The following is a 25,434-nucleotide window of genomic DNA, read 5'->3' as shown; positions in this document are numbered from 1 at the left end:
TTACAATTGAAATTAACAAATCAAAACACAAAAAAAGTCTGAGAGACACTAAAGCTAGAAAAATGCTAATTTTTTTCCTACTCATTTGCCTAAAACTCAGTTGCTAACTGAAGCAATCTCAGAGCTATAAAACAGGATACTGTGTGCAATTTATTTCCACATGGAAAAAATGATCTAAAGCAAGGGGTGTCGATCAGTGGTAGAGCACTCGCCTAGCAAGCACAAAGCCCTGGATTTAATCTCCAACAACAACCACAACACACACACACACACACACACACACATAAACATACACACACAATATTCTTTTGTTTCACAAAATGGAGATGGAAAGCATCATATTAAGGGGTTCTGTTGGTTGATTGACTTCTGAACTTGAAAATCTGCTTTGGTTGTTTAAAATCATGAAGAGAGGAGTTTTGTGAATTAACACAGGAAATGAAAGGTGTGTGCTCACTGGGATACAGCCTATACTGGGAACTAACTATTATCTACTTAAAAATGAGTCTTTGAACAAATAAAATATGTAAAAGGTAGAGAAAACATTGAGGCTACTTGGGGAAAATTGAGTTCAGAAATTTTTAATTCTATATTAAGAGTACAAATTTTATTTCAGATATTTCTAAGTAAATATAATGAATTTCAAGCACAAATTACAAACAAAAGATGTCTACTGAAAGCATGATGCAACGACACAAAATGGAGTTTTTACTCAATTGCTTTCAAATATTTGTAAATCTAAGCAATCTATTTGTCAGAGCAACTGCTTTGGATATATGCTTTGGTGCTATGCATTTGAATTACAGAATATAACTGAATAGGCTATGAGATGCTAATCTTACTAAATGACTCAGCCTTTATTAGGTTGTCAGCCAGTATTTAGTTATCAGTAAATCCCTGCCAGCTGAACTTAGCACTTGCAAAAATCTCAGCCTCTCATCCGTACATATTAATAGACTCCTCCTCGGTCTCTTTACATTCATCTTGCCCTTCTTCAATCTTGACAATCTGTTGATCTTTTCAAAATCCAAGTCTGATAATGTCACTACCCATCCAGTGTCTGCTTAAATTATTTTCAGTTACTCTATGAAAAAAGATTTCATGGTCTAGCTTTTAGAGGCGTCCATAACTTTTGATGCCCTCTTATCTCTCCAATACTATCTATTCCTGCCTTTCCATCACATCTAGTATCACTGGCCTTCATTTGGTTCCTTCAATAAGGTAACCTTCTTTGCCACAGGGCCCTTGTACTTGCTGTCTACTGCCTAGAATAGTTTTCTTTTCTTTCAGATTAGAACCTCATTCTGACTCTTCAGAACCCCATTCAAATATTATTTTCTCAGAGAATAAATTTTTCAGGTATTCTTCCCCTTCCATTAAGCTCTAAACCATGTCAAGCTCCTGTTATAGTTCTCTTGATGCTGCAAATTTTTCATTCATAGCACTTGGTACAGTTGGAATCCAGATTTCCTTTTGTGATTATTTGAGTATTCCACTAGAGTTTATGCTCCTGAGGGCAGAGACTTTGTTGGACTTTGTTCACCTGTGCTAAATGCCTCAAACCTAGCATGTGCTCAATAAATGTTCACCAAACTAATGAAAAGAAGATTTATTGCATCCAAAGAAAGAATGCTGTCTTCATATTTTAGTATAGCATCTTCACAAAAGGCATCCCAAATATCTTTTTTAAAAAAGCTTATCTTGATTTGTCCAGGTGCAGCTATTACTATTATAATCTGGGGCATGAAAATCAGAATTTATTCTGAAGCAAAGAAATAATTGATCAATCCTAAGAAATAAGCTCCCCAAGTTTAGGATCCCAAAAAAGCTAAAAGTAGACTGAAGGATCTATCTTTTCACAAGTTACCGCTGTGTCATAAAGAAGTTCTGGAGTATTAGGTTAAGAAGTATCTGAAGCAAGAGAAAGAATCTAAGACCCAGAAGAGAGTATAAGATATCTTCTCTTAATCAAACTTAAGGAAACTAATGAAGAAGAGAGAGTCAAACTGGTTGTTCAGGAAGTGAAGCAAATATGAGAGGCACGGATGGACAGCCCCTAGATACTGCCAATCCCAGCACCATTTGCCTGGGAAGTACCCTATTTCCACTCAAGGAAATCCTCAAAGGAATTTCACTGTATCAGTCAACTTTTTATTGCTGTGACCAAAATATCAGACAAGAACAAATTAGAGGAGAAAAAGTTTATCTGGGGCACAGAGATTCAGAGGTTCAGTCCCAGGTCTGTCAACTTCATTGCTCTGGAAATGAGGGCCAGGCAGAATATTATGGAGCAACTGTATGGTGGAAAAATCTGCTCAGTTCATGGCAGCCAGGAAACAGAGAGACCATGAGGAGCCAAGGACAATATATATAATTCCAAGGGCACAGCCCAGTGACCTATTTCCTCTTCCACTATCCATTTGCCGGTAGGTACTACCCAGTAATTCATTCATATTATCAATCCATCAGTTGGAGTAATCCACTGATGAGGTTATGACTCTCAAAATGTGATCATTTGACTTCCTGCATTAATATGGGAGCTTTGGGGGGCACCTCATATTCAAACCATAACACTCACTATACATAGAGATGAGAAGATCCTCAACAATTCCTATCTTACAAGCTCTGTTCCTAAGGGAATAGTCAGATCTTTCAGTGGACTTGGAAATTTACAAGACTGTATGTGTCTCCACAAAGCTTGGCAGTCTGGTTTGGTGTCATGTCCCCAAGGGATTAGGTATGATCTAGGAGTTTAGTCTCTGTGGATACAGCCCTGGTCTAGGTGCGAGCAATGACTGTGGAAAAGAGGTCATCATGGCTGGATTTTAAACTTGTTGAAACCAAGTAGCAGCAATGAGAGTAATATTAACAACTCTGATCCAAAATGGAGGAGTCAAGTCTCATTTTCAGGGCCAACAAATCCCTGTATCAGCCATAGAGGTGTGCTTCTAAGAGCTCTTTCCAGGACTGCCTCCAGCTGCCACTCCTTTGATCCACCAGAGTGCATTAAGGTGCATCACACTGGAGTCTTACACAATGCCTGCTGTCACCAGCCAATGATTGAGCATCATGGAAAGTTGATAGAGCTGAGTTATAGTTAACCAATATAAAACTCCTCCAATAGACATACTATAGATTCACCATTACTCTGGTCAAGCCATTTTCAGAGCACTATTGTAATCCAAGACTATTCTTAAAATCCTTCCTTCCCTCTCTTTTTCACTGATGTCAGACCTGCATGGCCACCCAGGGCTTGCGTCACCTACCCCTGCTTCCTCGCCCCTTTCTCCTTCAAGAACAGTTTCTCCTAAATATCTCCAACATGTAATATGGTTTCTTAGGAAATCTGAAATGAGTCACCCATTTAAAAGGACTACCTGAAAATAAAGATGCATTTAAACTACTGAAATCCTTTTACAATAAAACATGTTATTCTGGATGTAGATCACAGAACTCTCTCTCTCCTAAATGTGGCTAGTATAATGAGAGATGAAGGAACTTAACAGAGATGAGATATATTGCAGAATAGACATACTTACTTTGGGAGATCATTATTTAAAAGAACTATTGATACTAGTTAAATAAGAAACTGAACTCCTGTTTATTAATATTCATACTATATCTGACCAGGGTCCTTTGAGGACAAACTTCAAGGATAGAATATGAAAGAAGAAATAGGCTTAGGATGATATGTTAAAATAAAACAAACAATTGGACATGAAAGTCATCCAGATTTTAGTTATAATTTCAGTGCTTCCTTTAATTATCTTCACTGTCTTTGGTAAATTAACCAACTTCTTGAAGTCTAATTCTTTCAACTTTAAAAATTTTAATAATAATCCCTATCTTGAAGAGTTATTATGAAGATAAAATTTAATGTAGGTGCCTGCTTAAAACATAATAGGTCATCATAAACTACAATTTTGTACAATTAATATGCACCAATTAAAAAAAATAGTGGGCATTAACTCTCCTCTCCTGTACCTTCCAGTGTCTCCTCTACTTCCCACATCTATGAATGACTGGTAAAAAATGAAAGGCAAAGTCAACTCACCATTTATTCATTTATAACATGATCTCAAGCTGAAAAGCTGAATGCATTTGCCTCTATTAGCAACTCATATCTTTATTCATATGATCTCACTGTCTGCTCTCAGCTTAAGCTCCTTCCATATTCTACCTTGTTCCTCCTCTTTCTCCTAATAAGGATTATCATTTATCATTCTCTCTCCATTCTATACACCCAAGTATCTTGCCGACAGAGATTCTGTTCTTATTGACTGCTATAGTTTAGACCTTGACTCTCCCCCAGAGGCCATGTTTTAAAGGCTTAGTCCCCAGAGTAGTACTCGTGGAAGGTTGTGGGACCTTTGGTAGGTGGTATCTAATTGGGAGGTTGGTCCTTAGATTATAGGGGGCATGTCCTTGATGGGAATTGTAGAACTACAGTCTCTTCTTTCTCTTCAGCTTCCTAGCCATAAGGCAAGTAGTTTCTTCCACCACATGTTCCTGTCATTGCATCCAGTACCCCCACCAGAGGCCTAAAGCAACAAATCTGGCCAATCTTGGAATGGATCCTCCAAAACTGTGAGCCAAAATAAACCTTTTCTCTTTATAACTTTATTGTTTCAGGTGTTTCCTTAACGTGACAGAAAACTGACTAACACACTGACTTAAACTTATTCTAATTATGTTAATTTAAATTATACCATTTCAGACAATTTGATTCATAGCATTTATGTTAGATAATCTCTCATTTCTTCTGATTTTAATAAAATACATTTACCTCTTGGATCAGTAAGACTACTTACTAGGTACCTAGTAAAAGGATCCAAAATAAGGTGCATTACAAATTGTAAATTATTACTTTGATAAGCTGTAAGACTGGTGACCTTGCCTGTTCTAAATGGTTCTTGTCTACTATTAATTAAAAAGAATTTGGATGAGTTGTTTTACATTCTTGTAAGTGACAGAGAGATCTGGGATTCCATAAGGCTGGAACGATTCCAAGATTCCCAGATGAAGTTCAGTTCCTCACACCCTTCCTACCTCCACTCAAGCTTTTCTGACCCTTTCTATTCAGTAGGTTCTCCTCTACCACAAGAGGTCATGCTTGCATCTATTTTTATAGTGTTCTGTAAACACAGACTTATTTTTTTTTTCTCCTTCTCTTCACCTACATTTATATAGAATGCCTTGGCTAAGTTGGTACATTAACCTTAGAACAAACCAACTCATGGCTCAATTAGATTATCTAGCACCACATTTATCTCTGCATGGGCTTAAAATATGACTTTTCTTCCGGGTGTCTCTGGGCTTTCTGAAAGTTATAATTGTGAATTTTCAGAAAACTTAAGCATTTTGGGGTGATGGCTTCCTCTAAGGTACCATGATGGATGATATATTGGGTTCATCTTATAGAGTGGGCACCTCTATGAGGTCATTGTTTGGAGGATCAAGTAAGGAAATCGGGCAAGAAGAAATATTGACCCTCTCATTCTATTTGAGAATCTGATTTTGAAATTCCAAATTTATTATAAAAGATGAAAAGGGGATTCAGCTACTTTAATTTCCCCACTTTGAAAGAGAGGAAGCATTACAGTCAGTGTTCCAGGAACAGTCAGTGAGAATACTATTGAAAATTATAACAGGAAAATTACTGATGGACTATAATACATTGTTTCTGAGAGGTCTCCCTGGTTTTAGAATGCAGATCATAGGATAGAAAAATCTCTAAGGGCATTTCCATCTCTAAAATTTTCTTATTTTATGAATCCATAATATAAAATTATGGCCATCTCAGGAGCATCTGGAAGCATATGTAGAAAGATTTTGTTCTAGGCTTCAGAGTCAGACAGAGTAGTAAGAATCCCAGGTCTATTATTTAACGCCTATGAAACTTAGGAGAAAATATCAGTCCCATCAAACCTCAGTCTCTTGATAAATTAGGGATGGGAAGGACTACTTTGCTAGACTGGAATGAGAACTAGATTATAACATAAACAGGATAATATTCCAGCTATGAAGCTACTCTTTCAGCTTCAGACCCAACTTTTTGTCTGATATAAGTGTTTGTTACTCCTGATCTCTTCATTTTTTCCAGGATAAATCAAATTTCTCTTCTGACAAAAAAAAAAAGAAAAGAAAAATAGAACATCCATAACATGGATCAAGTTCTTCCCCTGCCAAATTTAGAGTAGAATCTTTGTAAAAACCAGAAAAGTCTCTTCAAATTACAAACTCATAAAATTCATGCATTACATAAAATTCCTTACAGCAGCAATAACACCTCTGTAAGAATAACCATATTCAATGAGTTATTTGATAATCATATCACTCCCTATTCCTGAATCCTTCCATGATTTCTCATTAGCATCAGAATGCATTTATTTATTGTGTATTTAGTTAATATCATAGAAGAGAACTTTTATTTCCTTTCCTTATCTACAAATCTAGCCTTGTCTGATACAATCAGCTCAGCTGTTTTCCAATAGCTGTTTGCCTTAAGGCGAGTTATGGCTCTTTTAAAAATGGAATATTTAATATGTGCTGTATGCCCTGTGCTATACACTTTTTCATGCATTATCTTACTTAATGCCCTTTGAGGTAAACACTAGTATCTTCCCCACTTTACATATGTCAAACTCAGTTCCACATAAAAATACTCATCATAAAGGGGGTTGTGAAGTGAATGGTCTTACTGAGCAATCATGGTTCACCACTAAGTGAAATAAGACAAACAGAAAGACAGCACTTGTTCTCACCACTCAGTTGAACTCATGGAAGCTGGAAGCTGAGTGGTCCTTACCAGAGGCCGAGGAGGTGGCAGGAATAGGGAGATGATAATCAAATTGTACAAAAACTTCAGTTGGATAAAAGGAATAAGTTTAAGGGTTGTTTTTTTAGATTTATTGCATATGTGGTGAATATTGCCAATAACCTAGTACTGTACATTTCAATATCAATAAGAGAATAAATCTCAAATGTTCTCATCCCAAAATTGTCAGATATTCCAAGTGATGGATAGGCTAATTAACTTGATTTAATCACTCCACAATGTATTAAGAAATCATAATATCACTTTGCATCCCATAAATAATACATCTATAAATCTGTCAATATCTAGTAAAAAAGAAAATGCAAATTAAAACAACAAGAGATACCATTAAAATTCCAACAGGATAGGCTATGATAAATAAGACTAACAATACCAACTGTCAAAGATACAGAGAAACTGCAATCCTCATATGCAGCTGTGGAAATAATCAATGGCACAGCCAATCTGGAAAACTGATAAAATTTTAAAATTTAAACATACACTTAGTAATTTCCCTCCTACTTATCTACCAAAAAACTGGGAGCAATGCAAATATCCATCAGTGGTGAATGGATAAACAGAGTGCAAGGTAGCCAGACAATGGGACACTCCTCTGTGATATAAAGGAACAAATAGCTTGCTCTGCTCCCTCAGAAGGTGGGAACCTTTCTTTGGGTTTGCACATTCTGGTACTAATGAACAAACAGATTTTCTTATTTCTTATCTCAAGGCTCTACAAATCCTCCCCTCCTCAGGTTTTCCAGTTGACACATAATCATTAAGGCTCCATTGAGTGAGGATTAGATCAGGGGCTAAAAGAGGATGTAGCAGACCTAATCCCCTCTTTAGGAAGCTCGCATTTTAGGGGGTTATGAGTAGAAATCAAAACATCTGTGAAATGTACATATTAACACTGTAAAAAAGTAGTCTCATTCTCCCCTCCTCCTTTATTCTGTAGTCTACATAAAAATTTTATTCTCATTGGCTATCCTACAAATATTCCCTGAACTATGAATTGCCCAATATCTGCCCTGCAACTTTTCCACCCATATGTTTTCAAACAGATCTAATTTGGTCATAATTTTCTTACCAAAAAAAGAAAGAAAGTAAGTAAGTAAGTCAGTCAGTCAGTCTGGAATTGCATCATTGTCATAGACTTGAATCATAGTCCAAAACCATTTCCAATGGTCAGGAATAAGTCTCTGTGATAGTAATTGGGCTTTGTTCATATTTGTACTTAGTATAACAATACTCATCTTAATATCATTTAAAATTATAATTTGGTATTTCTTATTACTTCGTGTTTAGCCTTAACTCTTGACTAATATTGAATAGAAGGCTTGTCTAGGAAGTGAAGAGGTTAATATTAAATGAAAAAACTAATTCCCTAAGAATCCAACAAGATTTTCCAATAGGCACATTTGCAAATTCTTCCTTTGTTCTTTTCCAAAGCCAGAGATAAGAATATTTGCTTCAAGTCTTTGAACTCTGAGCTCACCTTCATTCAGTAGCCTGTATTCCCATTTAATCATATTACCATATTTATCAAACTTATTCACATTTTACAAATACTTTCCCCACATTTTTTCTTTTTTATACAGGAGGTATGGATGTTTCTTTTAAAACATCCTGTCAGTCCTGGTTAAAGAGGCCTTGGAGTTTCAAAAAAATAAATAAATAACATAAGGAAAAATCTGTTTCCCTTCCACCATGGTTGTGTGGAGACACTTACATTGAAGTCGTACAAAACACCAAAGTTGGCTGCAGATGCCTCTTCAGCTCTTGGGACTGTTTTCCTAGGTAAACTTCCATATGGCAAACCCCAGAGGTACTACATGGAGAAGCAAAAAAAAAAAAAAGCAATTAACAATTGGAAACAGAATCTGAGCCACACATGTGATCACAAATGGTTTTGTTTAAAATCACTCCAAAAACTTTTTCATGGGGACTCTGTGGTTCTCCATGTGGGGTCCCATTTTCTGGGAATGAACTAAATCCAGAGTTAAGAACAAAGGAAGCTCTAAGGAGCCTATAGTCTGAGTTCAGTAGACCAGCAGCAGGGTGGGCAACCACAGCCCCAGGCAGCTTTCTGAGGAGCCCCTCCACCACTTCCAAAGTGGTCTAATTTAGAGGAGGTCTGAAAAGTAGTTAAGAAGCCTTTGGGGACACTGTAGCATTCAACAAAACTACCCACATCTCCAAATGAGAATGCCCCTTAGGGGTGGGGGTGGAGGAAGGATCTCTCCCTCATGAAGCCTCAAAATAATCAGTTATGTAATTTGAGGGTACCCACCAGGAGGAACACTTGCACCCTGCTTATAGTATCTGTACCATGCCTGTTTCAGGGTAGCTGCCTTGAATCTGTGCTACTAAACAAGGAGACAAGCCTGTTAGTGGAGAATAGTCCTGGGGAGCAATCAATCAGGGACAGGGCAAGAAAAGGGTCCTGATGAGAACTGGAAAAAAGCACCCTCAGGCCTGCCAAACAGGAATTCCATCTTATGATAAAGGGAATCTTCCCTCCCCTTGAGCTGGGGGCAGAGAAGGGATGTGGTTTGAAGTCTCTGAGTGCAGAACTTGATGGGTAAGGGTAGGAAATTGGACCCTCCTCATTCTCTCTGAACAAACAGCATATCTTTCCCTAAAGCCCTTGGTCTCTTGGGCATCCTGGTTTGAACGGAATAGAAGGTACTTTCTACCTCTACCATTTCCCCCCAAAGTTGAGAGGCACAGAGAACACAGGCAATTAAGGTATCAGGTTTGACCAGGGACACAGAAGTTTGGGACAAAAGGGAACAATTCTCAAGAGAGATGCTGAATGAGGCTGTTGAGTAAAGGCAGCCAAAAAATATAGTCATGTTGCCCAGAGATGCTTAGCCCTGGTCTCTAGTGGTTCTGTAAAATTAACATGCAGCAAGCTCATTCTCTTCCATTCTTAGGCAGAAGTTGCTGATCGCTGCCCAGAATACAGGATGCTTCTCAGAATCTATCACAAACCTATGAAAAAGCATGCAATATTCCCTGGCTCTCAAGGTACATGCCATTGAACACATATTTACCCATCTGTCATAGAGTGGGTGTTGGGCAATTTCATAGAGTTCATATGATCTAGTGACAAATTTTTATTTCCTCTACATGGAAGCAGCATGGTATTGGGAAAAGAGCAACTGCGGTTGATCAGATTCCATTTATACCTGCCTCTGAAACTAAGTAGTGCTATTGTAGGTAGTAATGGAATGGAGGAATTTCAGGTTCCTTAGAGAAGAGCAAAATCAAAGCTAGGATTATTTTGAAATAGATGAAACACACACATTCTATTGCATTGCCTGAATTTTCACTTGGGAAACAAACCAAACAGGACTTTTAATTTACATCCACTGTCTTCTATGAGACAGACAGCGTTACAAGCTCCAGAATTATCACAGGGATTATAAGACTAGTTCATTAAAATGCAGTCTGGGGACAAAGAAAAAACAGAATCATGGGTCCCAGTTCTAGGACAGATTGATAAATATATAGAAATTAATAATTCTGGAACATTAACTAAGTCATCTAACCATTATTTAACTTGGTTCCACATGTTCTAAGAGAGGGATGAAAAACTCTTCTATAGTTTACCTCCTAAATTTGTTGTGAGCCTCAGTATGTAAAGGAAATGAAAGTGCTTTGCACTATTACAAGCTACATAAAGATGTACTCATCATTGTCGCGAGCCATCCCTAGGCTATGTGTGGACTGTCAAGTATATTGCAACCTAATTGAATAGGAAAATCCCGTGTCTGGTAACTTCCAGTGGACATTTCCTCTGTTTGACTGCCCAAAGACATTGTGAGCCCTATTTAAGCTCTGCCAGGTCCCACACAGCACTGGAGAAGGGGTGATCCACTGTACCTGCACAGCCCCTCTGAGATGGGTGTGACCCGCCAAGATGCCAATCAACCTGCTGACTACAAGACATCATAAAGCAAGACTCCACCCTTGAAACCTTACCCCTGCCTTTGGTGTAGACTGGATCTATCAGGGGCATCCTTTTCAAGGTTAACCTTGTTACAAATCCTATGGATATAAGTGAATATCTCGAGAAAAAGAAGGGGAAAAAGAAAAATAAATGAACATAGCAGTTGGTCATCCTATTCACAAAAAGAGAGATAAAAGCTTTTCTAGGAGAACTATCACATAAGAGTCTTTCATTAGTATGTTTTGTAAACTGGAAGTCATATCTCACCTCTGGCAACATGATCAGGCTGAACGTCAGGATAAAAAGAACCATATTTACTCCATACATCCATCTCAAGAAAAGGAAGTAGGAGGCCACTGATGAGCCAAACTGACCTATTTTCAAAGAAAATAAAAATGTTGAATGGGGAGTCAAAACAAAACAAAGCAAATGCTCTTTCTTGTTCAAAATAAATCTGCAAACTGAAACATATTGGCCCTTTCACATTTATAAGCTGTGACATTCTTCTTTCTTCATGATAATCATGATGGACATGCTTCCTGTGGTGTAGACTGGAGGAGGTGTGAACGATGTAATGGTATAGACTGTGCGTACACCTTCAGGGTCCAGCAGAGGGAAAGCTACCTTTTGCTTAGCAATTGTGATTGGTACCTGCAGGGCTGATTTTATTCCTTCAGTTAACACAGGTAAGTAAGAAAATATATATATAAATTGGTGAGGACATTTCCTAGCCTGTCATTTGTTATAATTATAGCCTCTATAATCCTTATCGCTTAGTCCTCTTCTTTTCAGGCAAACAATGCCCTTCTCAGAAAAAGTTCCCCACATCCCTTATGAGTAGTCATCATGTAGACTATTCTGAACGATTGCCCCTCACTACTGGCAGCAGTAAGCTGAAATTTACTCCATACATCTTTACTAAGTATTTCCTTTCAGGACTTATTGGAAATGTGAAGCACACGGTCATAAACCAAGTGCTGCTTTGAGAACTTCATTTTAGTAAGGTATGGAAGGAGCAAATAGTTTATATATGTGTGTATACACACATAGATGAAGATTATCTGTGTATATAAATATATATAATACTTATAGTCAGCTAAGACCTGCAGAGAGTCCTGCAAGTATTGAGAAGGGATGCTTCAGGTGGTTTTGTGAAGAAAAAGAACAGAGTGAAGAACTGAGGAAGAGACCACAACACAGAGAGCTGGACAAGAACAAAAACAAGAGAGGCAAGAGCTTGGGACAATTAAGGAACAAAACTAAGGCCTGTGTGGCTGGAGTACAATGAATGAAGGAAAACCATGACAGATGGAATTGAAGGGAGGCCAAACCACATTGTGTAGGACCTGCTAAGGCAATATAAAAAGTGAGGATCTCATTTAAAATGTGATGAGAAGTCACTGACAGGTGTTAAGTAGTGGGGCAAGAGGAGTGGGCATAGGCATGATATTTAAAAAAAAAAAAAAAACACAGTTGGGGAATAAACTGAAGAACAACAGGCAAGAATATTTTGTCAACTCACACCCGCCCAAAACTGAAAAGTAAAGCAGTCTGTCCAATTCTTACTGGGGAAATAAAACAAATAAATAAAATCATCCTCTTAAAGCTGAGAATGAAAGAAGAAACAAGAATAGGAATTTTAAGTCTCAGGTTGAGATGGGATAGGTTTACAAAAGCCAAAATTGTCTTGAGGATCACTTTTAAGGGTTTCTCAAGTTGCTAGCTTTTCCAATCTTTCCAATTACCATTTCCAGACCCAAGAAAAAACCATGAACAGCCTCAGCCACCCCCTCACGCCCCCTTGTCCTGTTTCATTCAGTAAATCCCCTGCAATGACCCACATTTATCTTGATCCCTCTGGTTTTGAAAAATGTCTAGTGGGGCATCATTATCACAGGAGAAGGAAGGTTCATGTGGTCTAACATTTTAGTCAACTTTTTTGCTGGTGTGACCAAAAGACCTCACAAGAACAATTTTAGAGGAGGAAAAGTTTATTTGGTGCTCATGGTTTCAGAAGTCTCAGTCCACAGATAGCAGCTCCTTTGCTCTGGGCCCAAGGTGAGGCAGAACATCATGAATGATCAGTACATGGCCACCAGGGAGCAGAGAGAGCGCTGCTTACCAGGAACAAAATATATATCCCAAAGGTCCATTCCCAGTGATCTACCTCCTCCAGCCACTCCCTACCTACCTATAGCTATCACCCAATTAATCCATTCAAGTGAATCAATGAATTGATTAGGCTAAGGTTCTCATAATTCAAGCATTTTACCTCTAAACTTTCTTGCATTGTCTCACACATGAACTTTTGAGGAACATCACATAACTGAACTATAACAACTCACATGAATTATACTTCCACATCTGGAACTTAGTTTGTAGGTGCCATTTTACTTTTTCCCATAGTATAGTAGCAGATTTTTTTAGAAACTTACAAAGAGTTTAATCTCTAAATGGACATTTTAGAAGAAACGTATGATTTTGAAGTATGGGTATTTGTTTTTTCTTTAAGCTAAAAAGAGATGTTTCATTCTTTTCACATTATAGAGGGGTATAATATTTGATAAGATTTCTAAGAGTATATAGTTTTGATACACCTCTGCCTCCAGATGCTGCAACCATGTGCACTGGTCCCTCTGCAAAAGTTCTGAAGCAAACCTGACCTTCCTAGGATATCTGATTGTACCTTTGGCTCCTGGTGAATTCATATCATTTCATGGCTGTTAGCTATGTTCTCTGGTAACCACTACCCTAGGACTACTCAGCCAGGCTTACTCCTTATGCCTTTTTGAAAGCTGAGGACTTCCAATCTGTCAATCATTACAGTTACATTACTCATTTACTGGAGGAGAATCTCCATCTTGTAGCTAGGGCATTTTTCTCTGGAAATATGTAAGATCCTTTGGTACAGAGTTGCAATTACAGGATGTGGATCTTTCATTATTTATTTTATTCCTTCATTATTCCCTTTCCTCCCTCCCTTTATTCCTTCCTCCTCTTCCCTCCATCCTTTCTCTTTTTTTTCCTTCCTTTTTTTCCTTCCTTCCCTCCATCCTCTTCCTTTTTTTCTGTTCCCTCCTTCCTTTCTTCCTTTGCTCTCTAATTATCACTCTCTCAGAACTCATTACACAATCCCTGGCAAGTGAGTTTCTTTGAGCACATATTTTAAACATACTTAATGCTAAATACAGAAGTAAATGAAGATGTTTCAGGAAATATCCCCTCCTCCAACACACATATTCATTATGGAAAAAAATACATTTCAGAGTCCAAAGCCTCCAACCATCAGTTTTAGGGATAGAAAATGGCTTCATAACTATTTTGTTTAAAGGTAGATTCTTTACAGAATCCTAAGTGTGAAGAAAATGAATTTCAATAAAACAGATTTCATTAAAACTAGAATGATTTTATGAACAATGCAGACACAAGTCAAAGAGACAATCCAGAAGACAATGCTTCTTCTATATTCAACCAACAAGTGGCCGAGGGATAAGAACAACAACAAGACAAAGATGAGGGAAAATAAATCATGGTTGATGTCAAATTTCATAGGACCTCTTCCCACCTCAACACAAAGGGAAAAAAAAAATCTTCCCAATTAATTCACATTTATTCTAGCACTTCTATCCTACCAGAGGTTATTAATAAAAACTGATGTTCCCTAAAAAGAAAAACTTTATATAATGTGGCTGACAGAGCATGAATAAAAAGAATAACCATTTGCACATGCTCAATTCTGAGATAAAAACTGATTTATTCTCGCAAAGAAAAAAAAAATGGGTATATAATAGTTTTATCTTGATGGCCAAATAAGTGCACTAAAATCCTTGTCAGCAACCCTTCATTTAATGCCATTGGAACCTGATGAGGTTAAGTATTTTTAATCCTACTGTATTGGTCACAAAACAAAAACTTAAACACAGCAGTTAATTGAACCAAGATTTGATTAATAATAATTTACATTTAACAAATCTTTGTTTCAGAGACCTATTTTATCTCATGTATTCACTTATTTAATCATCATCAAGTCCCTATGAAGTGAAAACTATTGTACTCTCATTTTGTACAGACTTGGGCCACTTGGTTGCATAGGTAGTCAACAATGGAGCCAGGGTTCTGAGCTAGATGGTCTTCATCTACAAGTATTTGACTCCACATCTACAAGGGTTTGATCTCTCTTATCACAATATTTTGGCCCCTATAAGTATAACTCTAGTTAAATTATTTTTTAAAATATGATGTTTATAATAAATGTAGAATGTACATTTCTGACAGAAGAGCTACAGCTAATATCCATCAATTAACTAAGGCTATTCTAATTCACACAGAAAATGAATTTCTTTGAATGGTGTTCATAAAGGACCAATTTTTTTTCTTTAGCCCAACTGATAAATGCTGCTTTTATAGTAAATTATTAATGTATTAAAAGAGTCTTTGATATGTATTAAAGTGAGAAATAAGTTTATGCATATTCTTGCTCATGAATTTCTTGTTTCCTTGGTAAAAGCTTCACCTCTCCCTCTGGTTATTTATTATTTAGGCAAAGTAATTTGTAGTCTGTCATCATATATAATTTCCTCTTGAACAGATGGGTAATAAGACAAGCAGATAAATATGAGCATATCTAAATGGGAAAAGACCAATTAATGAGTTAAACATAAATAATATTATGAGTAAAACATAAATATCATTTTCTTAGGCTCGGATATGAAGCACATTTTTTCAAATGAGTCTGGGGTAGAGAACTAAATTTGACAAATTTGATTTGTATTTTCTAGAGTCCTTGGGCCAGTAGAGAAAAACAAAGTTTAAATTCTGTTCTCTGGTTTGTCTATCGGAAGCTATTTCTAGTCTAAGAAATAAATCTGTCATACCGTATTTCTGATGCTGTGATCTACTATTCAAAAAAGGTAGATTTTTATTCTGAGAAAAATTTATAATCTCCAATTTGAAAACATTCAGTTATGATTTTAGTAGTCATGTCAACATCAGGGTGGGTATGGATTATATTTTCATGCAGGTTTGTCAGTAAAATAAGCAAGCAATGTGGTTAATAATGTGGATGGTGGAGGGTAAGCCGGGATTTTAGGCATTGACTCATTTTCAAGGCTGGCTGGCAGCACCCATGGCATTCCTGTGTGATGCAGAACTTCACAGCATCCTCTGTGGCAGGAATTATCAAATCAATGTTTAAGTGAAAAAGAAAAAGTTTAGAGTCAACAAGTGAGTTCCTTGTCCATGATTATAAAGAAATCCAGGTCTTACTGCAATCAAGATGGTAACAGCATGAGTTCCAGTCTAATTTGAATTCCTCTCTTGGAATTCAACTACCAGATATGGGTCAGGGGAACTCAGTGAAGGTTGGTCATGTGGGTCTCCATTAAAGTCACATTTAAAAATATTATTTAGAGAGTGAGGGCAGGTGGATTAGAAAGATTGATGGAAGTAGAAGGCAACTTCAAACATGCCACTTCTGAAATCCTTAATCATCTTCACTGTTTATTTACATTTTATGATCTGTCATACATATATTAACACATTTGATGTGAGATCAGTGAAGGTAGAGTATTTGCTAATCTTTGTCAGTAGCCATAGTATCTAGGAACACCTCAGACATGGTAGGCTTTTCGATAGCATGTGATAAATTATTCAATAATGTCAAACTTATTCTGAAAACTAAAAGAGATTGTTATGATTTTGATGTGGTGTCCCCCAAAAGCTCATGTCTGAAACAATGCAAGAGGGTTTGAAGGAGAAATGATTGGGTTATAGCCTTGGCCTAATCAGTGAATTAATTTCTGATGGGATTAACTGAAGTGGCTGGGTGTAGCTGCAGGAGGTGGGAATTGGGGCATAGCTTTGGGTATATATTTGTATCTAGAGAGTGGAATCATCTTTCTCTGCCTCATGGTCACCTTGATGTAAGCTGCTTTCCTCCGCCACCCTCTCTGTGATGTTCAGTCTTACTTTGAACCCTGAGGAATAGAGTCAGAATTCCATGGACTAAAACCTCTGAAACTGTGAGCCCTCAAATAAAGTTTTCCTCCTCTATAATTGTGCTAGTCGGGTCCTTTAGTCACAGCAATGAAAAAGATGACTAAAACAGAGATATTATATAATACTGACACTTAAAAGGAATTAATAATATTTCTGAAGCTTTTCTATGATTAAAGGTCATTTATTTTAAAAGAAAAACACTTATATTAGTTTACAATTAAATACATGTTTTATAATTAAGGTAGATATTCAATCAACTTTATTCTCAAACTCAAAGAATCTGAGAAGATAATTAAACAGACTTCTATTAGTAAAATTTGTGTTCCGTTTGTATTTTTCATTAATTTATCACTCAGAAGTATAAAGATATTTTAATGCCTAACTATACATCTAAAACTGATTGTAAACTCAACATCATGGAATACTGGGCTGAAACAGACCTTGTATAATAACTAATCAAACCCCAGATTTTACCTGAAACCCTGAATATAGAAATTGAGGGCCAGAGATGAAAAAGATTGTCCAAAGTATAGCACCAATGGATCAAAAAGTCCTCAACCCCATTTCTTCTAATTTTCCATTCAGTTGAGCTTCAAAGTCCAATCACAGATACACACTTTCCCTAGCTTTGGTAAATACTTTATAAGAGATACTTGGGGGCCCTAGTAACATAATCTTCATTAGATTTTATACTTTCTGACTGATGCAATAGTTCAAAAGCATATGGTCTGCTTATGACTATCACTAATATCTTAGTACATTAGCATCTTACATCATGAAATATATAACGAAATAATTCATTCAAAAGTAAAATCATGAGAAGATGCAAATTAATTCCCCAAATAGGGTAACTATCAAGGAAATCTGTAACTACTTGTCCTGTTATTGACCTGGTAAAATCCTCTCTAGTAACTGGTACAAAACATATTTAAAAAAGAAAAAAAAAGCTTATAAAATTTCCCTCAAAGGAAAAAAAACTGCATAATCTTGAACCTTGACAGACTGTGCCTTCTACCTCTCCTCTGCTACTCACTAATTCCAAGACAGTTATTTAACTGCAGCTATATAATAGGAAAGTTAGTGTGCACACTGATGGCCTAAGGAAGATTAGAAAGAATAATGTTTTAGAATGTCTGACTCATACTGATACTTGGTGGTTCTGGTGATGGTTGACAGAATAGAAAAAAAGGGTTGACTCTTCACATTGGAGGAAAAACATCATGAACAGCAACAAAGTCAACCTAAGCAAATAATAAATTACACATAAAAAGAAAAAAAGTACACATTTTCTTAATTGCTTGTCCGGCTTGACTTTTGCACTTTCCATGGAGGAAAATGGAAGAGAGACGATAATTGAAGGAATTATTGAGTATTTCTCAATGTCTTTTCTACTGACACTCAAGATAGATAATGATCATATGTAACACATTCCTGTGTGCATCTTTGGTCAATAAAATAATCCCATCTGTTTCTATCCCATACCAGATTGGCTCCTGGAACAAATGAGCAGAACTCATTATCAGAATGGGCTGGAATCTGGTTTAGTGTGCTTTAAAACTAAATAATTTTCAAAGTTTGATTTTTTACTATATGTACAAATTATAAATTCCTCAGGATATATCTCATAACTGATTGAAATTCAAACCTATCATTTCATAAATCAGTAGACTAAGGCCTAGAAGGACTAAATACCTAGATCAAAGTTGAACAGCTAATCTGTGGCAAAGCAAGGACCAAATCTGGAGTTCTTGCCACATATATTGATCAGAATATTAACGCTCCAAATGGCCTTCTGTTCCTCAGTGCATCTCTAGGTAACATATTTCAGCTGTAGCATTGAAACCTAAGGATTCCATGACATCTCTCTTCTGATGTGTCTAAAATTCCCTTGTCTACAACCTAGAATGGGAGGCACTTGGGTAATGTGTCTACACTTTTATTCAAAACATTATTATTAAGTGCCAAGTGGAATCCGGGAATGAACAAATCAAAATACCTGCTTTCATGTCTACTGGAGAAAATGGGCATAAAATAAAATGAAATGAAATTATTTTTAGAGGTTAAATTTGGTGTGCTACAAAATATATCTAAAATGCTAGATTTCATAGCCTTTTAGATAGGGACAGTGTTAAGGAGGAAAATAAAGAAAAAAAAGAGGTGGGCCAAAGAATTTGTGAGAGGGGTGCAGTTAGTAAGCTGATGTGTTTTACTCATTATATTTAATAATGAAAATCAGAGAATTGAGAGACAGCCACTTCCAAAATATGTCCAATCATGTGAGAAACAGTCATCAGCTGTGTTATCTCCCTATGGAGCCTCCATTCTAATTATGTAACACCACATTTAACCAGGAGGAAAATCTGCCTAGAATCTGAAAAAGTATGAAGGAAGATCAGATCCTAGTCAAAATCTTTAGGAACCGGATTACGGCAAGATCGTGTGCAAATTTGTTTCAAATTCATCCATTTTTCTTCACATACATTATTACTTTTAAATGATTTATTATTTGTTGACAACATTGTTTTTTATTTTCCTTATTCTATGCCAAGAAGAGCACTGTACTAAGGAGGTTTTTGACTGGGTACATTCACCTGCCTTCATTGTACATTATGAACATTGTACAAAATGAAAATGTACTATGAATATCCACAGAGCAAATTTCTGAATGGCTATTTTTTATTCTTATTCACAAGCTTGAAAGTGAGGTTTTTAAGTCTTCTTTACTCTTTTTAAACTTTGCTTATTTTGACCGTTGTCTAACATTCATGAGGATATGTATTTTCCTGTTCACTGCCAAAATAAGACCACTGCCTTGCCTATGATAGGACTCAATGTAGCTATGTACAATACTGATCTCCCTGAGAAAATGAGTTCACAATGGGGAGGATTTGTCTAATACAGGAATGAAAGTGGGGTCTCTAGTGTTGTCTTTGGTAAGTCAAAGCAAATTGGTATAGGTTAGATCTGGAATATCCCCCAAAGACCTATGTGTTAAAAAATAAAATCAATTAAAAAAAAAAAAAAGACTTGGTCCCAAGCCCACAGTGCTGTTAGGAGATGATGGGATGTTTAGGATGTTGGGCTTAGTAGAAGAAACTAAGGCCATTGGAGGCAGGTCTTAGAAGGGGATGTCAGACCCATCCCCTTCCTGTTTCTCTCTTTGATTCCCAGTTGTCATGAGGTGAACAGCCTCCTCAGCCATGCACTCCCATCATGATGTACTATGTTGCCACAGCCACAAAGTAATAGGGACAAGTGACCCTTGACTGAAAAGTTAGAAAATTTGGGCCAAAATAAACCTTTTCTCCTTTCAAGTTGGTTATCTCAGGTGTTTTTCACATTAACGGAAAGCGGACTAACACAAATCTTCACAGTAATCAAAGGAGTAAGTTATATTTTCGTGTATTTTTCATCTTTCTAAGAGTCTAGAAACTGAGAAAGGTATCAGACTTTTATCTAGGGCAATTTTTTCATCTAATGAGATGTGATGAACACTTACTTTCAATCGCCTTGATTTTATTTTCCCATGGGATACAAGCAGCTTTGAAATTCTCAAAATCACGAAGGAATTTTGCCCATTTCTGAAAAGGAAGTCAAGTACAGTAGTAAAGCCCAGCTCCTTCAATCGTCAAAATGTATATTCCCAGCCCAAATCTTCACAAGACAATGAGTTTGGAAAGCTCTCACATAATACTACTTTTTTGTAAAAATGGATAACAGTAGGTTTCCCCTTTGCTTCCCTGTTTCCCACTATCCCCAGGTCAGTTTAATTTAAAAAAAAAATTAAAAACAATATTTGTTGATCTCCAATTTTAGAGAGAGTATACTGACCATTCATAAGATCTGTTTAATTCTACCAACAATAAGAGAGAAGGGACTGAGTTAACCCATAATAAAGTGATTGGCACATGGTGTGTATTTAATTAATATTCATTGCATGAAGGAATTAATGAGATACTAATAAGACACAGTTTCTGCCTTGAAAGGCACTTCCTCTTCTAGAGTAAACTGTATATAAATAGAGATTTCAATACAGGATGGTAAGTTCTATGACATGGGACGTTTCATTCTGATAGAAGCAGAACAGTCAGCTAAATGGAAAGAAATGGTGTCACAGGAAAGGAAGGAAGAAACAAATCAGCTTACTAAAAATCTTCCTTCTATTTTACTCCACAGCATTATCCATGGTCAAGGGACCACTGGGAAGAAACAGAATGGGCAGATCATTTTGTATATGTGTACTTATGCTGGGATAATGTGAACACTAAGCAAGCAAAACAAGCCTAAATAACAGCAGTGTAAGTCTAAAGTTTGAAAGGTTACTCACAACTAGAAACAGCCCAAATGCCCATCTACAATAGAATGAATCAATAAACAAATTGCAGCATCTTCATAAAATAGAACACATCAATAAAAATGAACTAAACTCCCACAGTAACATGAGCCCTGCTCATTATCCTAATCATGCAACAAATCGAAAACAAAAGCAGAAACACTGTAATGACACTTATATAAAAACTATAAAGCAAAATAAATTAATATATTGTTTGTGTGTATATATATAAATATATGAAAATCAAGATATATGAATTTTATTCACAAATGAAATTCATTTAGTTTACAGTTGGTATAACATTTATAAAAGACACAGTATGATAATACCTATGAACCTACTTTACTGTGAGTATTGACTATAACTTTACAGAGGAATTCAATTCAGTGCCTGCTGCATAGTAATACAAATAAACATTTATCTTTCCCTTTCTCCAAAATCAATATTTTATCAGTATATCATTTTTTCTTATTTTTTATCCAACGTACATGTTTGATGTTCTTGATACAGAAAAGCTATATGGTCCTGCAATTTGCAGACATTTTAAAAAAAGAAATCTTGATCAGACCTCTTAACTTCCAGAAAATTAAAATGGAAAGTATTTTATACTTGGAGGTGATAAAATATTATAAGTCTTTTGTTATAAATCAGTGTTTCTCAACTTATTTTCTATTTTCACTCCTCTAAGGATACTATTTTAATCCCTTCCACAAATTTTAATACCACAATACACTTGCATGTGCTGTATATATCTATGCATTATACATATAAACTGTAAGATAGTTTTTCACCTTCTTAGAACAGAAGCAACGTTCTCCCCCTTGGGGTCAATATAGCACAAAGCAGACTGAATGAATATTCTTACCTTAGTCATCATCATCTTAAAGGCAAACCACTGCTTTCCTTTTCCCTTCCCAAGAGCTCCTTCATTTTCACTCACAAATTTTTTTGCTTCCCTGAGAAAATAAAACAAAACAAGAGGTAGGTAGAAGTGGGTTAAGATTAACAGCATACAGATGGAGGGGACATTGAATTTTCTTGGTCTGCAAGCATATTTAAGACAAATGAATCTAAGCTATATCTTATAACCTAGAGACTCAAAGCAGGCTTAAATTTTTAAATTCTAATAAGAAAGAATAAGATATTTTAGTCTCACTTATTAATCATTTGGAGTCATTGAAAAGCAAGGAATTTATGCTATTAATAAAATCAGAGTACCCTAGCTCTTCTCAATTTTTACCCCATATAAAATTGAAGCTGAAGTTTATATCAGATTCTGGCAGTCTGAATGTTTATTTTAAAGTACTTTCTTTCCTTCTCTCTTAACAATTCTTTGGGGGGAAAAAAAAGCAAGAGAGAAAGAGAGAGAGAACAAATGGAGAGCTTAGTACTAACTGACATAGAACACACTTACTGACCTGGTATTTAATCCCTTGAAAACAATTAGTGCTTAAAACAGAAAAATCATACTATAAAGAAAACGGGGTTGAGGGAAAGAAAAGAAACACTTTTGGCCTCACAGTCAGAAGGGCTTTAAATTTAAGTTTTAACATTATTCCTAAGTATTTATATACTCATAGTAATCACATTAGTGCTTATGTATGTGTTTAAAAAAACAAAAATTCATCAAAATGGATAATATGAACATGTTAAATATATTATAATTTTTTAACTTTATTTGGTCATGGTTGTTGGATGAATGTGTGTGTCCCCTGCCAAAAAAAAAATTGTATGTTGAAGTCTAATGCTCAATGATGGTATATGGAGGTGGAGGCTTTAGGTTGTACAGTCATGTGTTGCTAAACAATAGAGACGTATGCTGATAGGGACCGATTCTGAAGGGATACATGCCGAGAAATGCATTGTTAAGCTATTTTGTCATTGTGCAAATATCATGGCATACACTCACAAATTGAGATGATAACGATGTCATTACTCCATATAATATTATGGGACCACCAGTATAGGTCATCTGTCATCAACTGAAATGCCATCATGAAGTAAATGATTGCAGTTAGGTAACAAGGTTGGGCCCTCATGAATGAGATTGGTGCCCTTATAAGTAGAGGCCAGAGAGATTGCTAGCCCTCTTCCCACCACATGAGGATACAAGACATCAGCTATCTGCAATGTGGAAGAGAGCCCTACCAGACCCCAACCACACTGGCACCCTGACCTTGGGTTTCTAAACTCCATAAGTGTGAGAAATAAATGTTTATTTTTTAAGCCACACAGTCTATGTAATTTGTTCTATCTGATAAAGATAATCATTGTGGTTGCTGTTTGGTTGATTATGAAAATAACTTTACAAAAAGAGACAGCATGGGCTTTTCTTCTCTTCTCAGGAGCCAGACAACACATGACCCATGTGTTCCAGAGGCACCTCTGTCATGATAAGAAAGAAATTTCAAACCTGGTTGTGTGTGGTTCCACAGGTGAAACACTATCATCAGTTGGATGGTCCTGAAATCTGTGCTTTTACAGACAAAACCCTACAACAAATGGCTATAATTAAGTTTCTTCTTAATACACAAAATAAACCTTAAAAGATAAAGGATAAGTGCAGAAGTTTTGTGTAAGATACTTCTAAGTATCCATGATAAACTCGTGACTTTATAATATGCTGTGATCAGAAACCGACTCGCACCCGCTGATTTATCCAATACCAGGCAGGACTGTCTCATTACTAACCTATGGATGTGAGCCCACCCATATTCTGGCATATAAACACAAACACAATGATAAAGAATATCCCCAGCCATCAACCAGAACCCTCAAAGCAGTTCCTTGATAGCAAGGACAATGTCTCACCCTTTTCTGTCTCTCATGACAGTGACCACTGCTTTGACCATAAACGGTGCTTGATAAAAATGTTAACATTCTCAAAAGAAAACAGACTTTGTAAAGTCACCAGAAGAATATAATTTTATTTTCCACATTGAATAATGCTTGAGGGCAAAGTCTGTTTAGATTGTACCCTTCATCATTATTCTTTTCTGAAATTCAGGTACCAGCCTTCTGGAAATGGAGAACAGTTACTAGACAGGCCTTGTCAAACACCCTGATATTTGACATGACCTCTGGGGCTGGGAAGATTAGTTGAAAATAATTTCTAAAACATTCTACACATTAAAAATATTCAATAAAGCCATGTCCAAAATTATAAACTGACTTCTTGTAGCCAAGTTTTCAGAATCATACAATGAAGAAAACATATCATGTTTAAACATTTGTTTAGTCAGATTTTTTCATTGCTGTGATCAAAAGACCTGAAAAGAACAATTTTCAATAAGGAAAAGTTTATTTTAAGTTCAAGATTTCAGACGTCTTAGTCTACAGACAGCAGGCTCCCATTGCTCTGGGCCCCAAATGAGGCAGGACATCAAGGTGAAACGGTGGTGGGAGGAGCTCAAGTTATGGTAAACAGGAAGCAGAGAGAGCTCTGTTCACCAAGGACAAATATATGTAAATATATAAATATATATGAAAACACATATATGTATTTTAAATATATACATGTATATATTTATATGTAAATATATACATGTATATAAATATATATTTATATTTAAATTTATAAATATATAAAAACATATATATGTATTTTAAATACATACATGCCCCCAGTGACCTACCTCCCCCAGCCACAGTGTAGCTGTTTACAGTTACCTTCCAATCAAGCGGATTAATGAAATGATATCACTCCAGCTAATCTTATCATTTCACCTCTCAACATTCTTGCATTGTTGCACACATTAGCTTTTGAAAGACACCACAATCTAAATTATAACAAGCATTAAGCATGCATTACAGAGAAGATAAGACCAGAGGAAGTATGGCATCTAGAAGATACTTTATAAAATGTTGAATTGAAGTGTCTAAAAAGCAAATCAGGTGGCTGGTATTCCAAGCAGCCTCTGCGATCTGTCTCTGTGGACTTGCCCACGTTTTGGAGGCCAGATACACCCATATTCATGAGAGTGCTGCTTTTCAAAGGAAAGCATACTTGCCCAGGACTCAAATAGACCTGAGCAGGTCTGGCACAGGTTTGCTCAGTTACTACATGAGTTTTAACAGCTCAGGATTTTCCAGCAAAGAATCAAAAGGTCAGACAATTGCTTCCCTGCTATCCAGGGTGCTGACAAGAACAAGGTGAGCTATAGATATGAAAATATTAAAAGAATCATTGCGCAGTCAATTTTTCCGCAACACTTATTTTGAAATCTCAAATTTGTTCTAACATGATGGATATATTACAGAATGAGCATAACATGAACTTGAGGCTTCCTTGTGTGTGATTTGATTCATGAGAAACACTAGATGACTGCA

General features: G+C 36.3%; 1 protein-coding gene across 1 annotated transcript in view; it reads right to left on the bottom strand.

The window, feature by feature from the left end:
* Tmc1 (transmembrane channel like 1) overlaps nt 1–25,434 on the bottom strand; it is a 161,670-nt gene that overhangs the window by 53,926 nt on the left and 82,310 nt on the right. The window contains exons 5-8 of the mRNA XM_048806780.1: nt 21,971–22,061; nt 20,272–20,353; nt 11,043–11,149; nt 8,550–8,648 (exon numbers count right to left, since the gene is read on the bottom strand). Coding sequence (XP_048662737.1) covers nt 8,550–8,648; nt 11,043–11,149; nt 20,272–20,353; nt 21,971–22,061 — 379 coding nt within the window. The remainder of the gene's footprint in view (nt 1–8,549; nt 8,649–11,042; nt 11,150–20,271; nt 20,354–21,970; nt 22,062–25,434) is intronic.

Source organism: Marmota marmota, unplaced genomic scaffold (assembly GCF_001458135.2).
Source record: "Marmota marmota marmota unplaced genomic scaffold, marMar, whole genome shotgun sequence".
Taxonomy (NCBI): Eukaryota; Metazoa; Chordata; class Mammalia; order Rodentia; family Sciuridae; genus Marmota; species Marmota marmota.
This window is presented reverse-complemented; position numbering and strand designations above follow the sequence as displayed.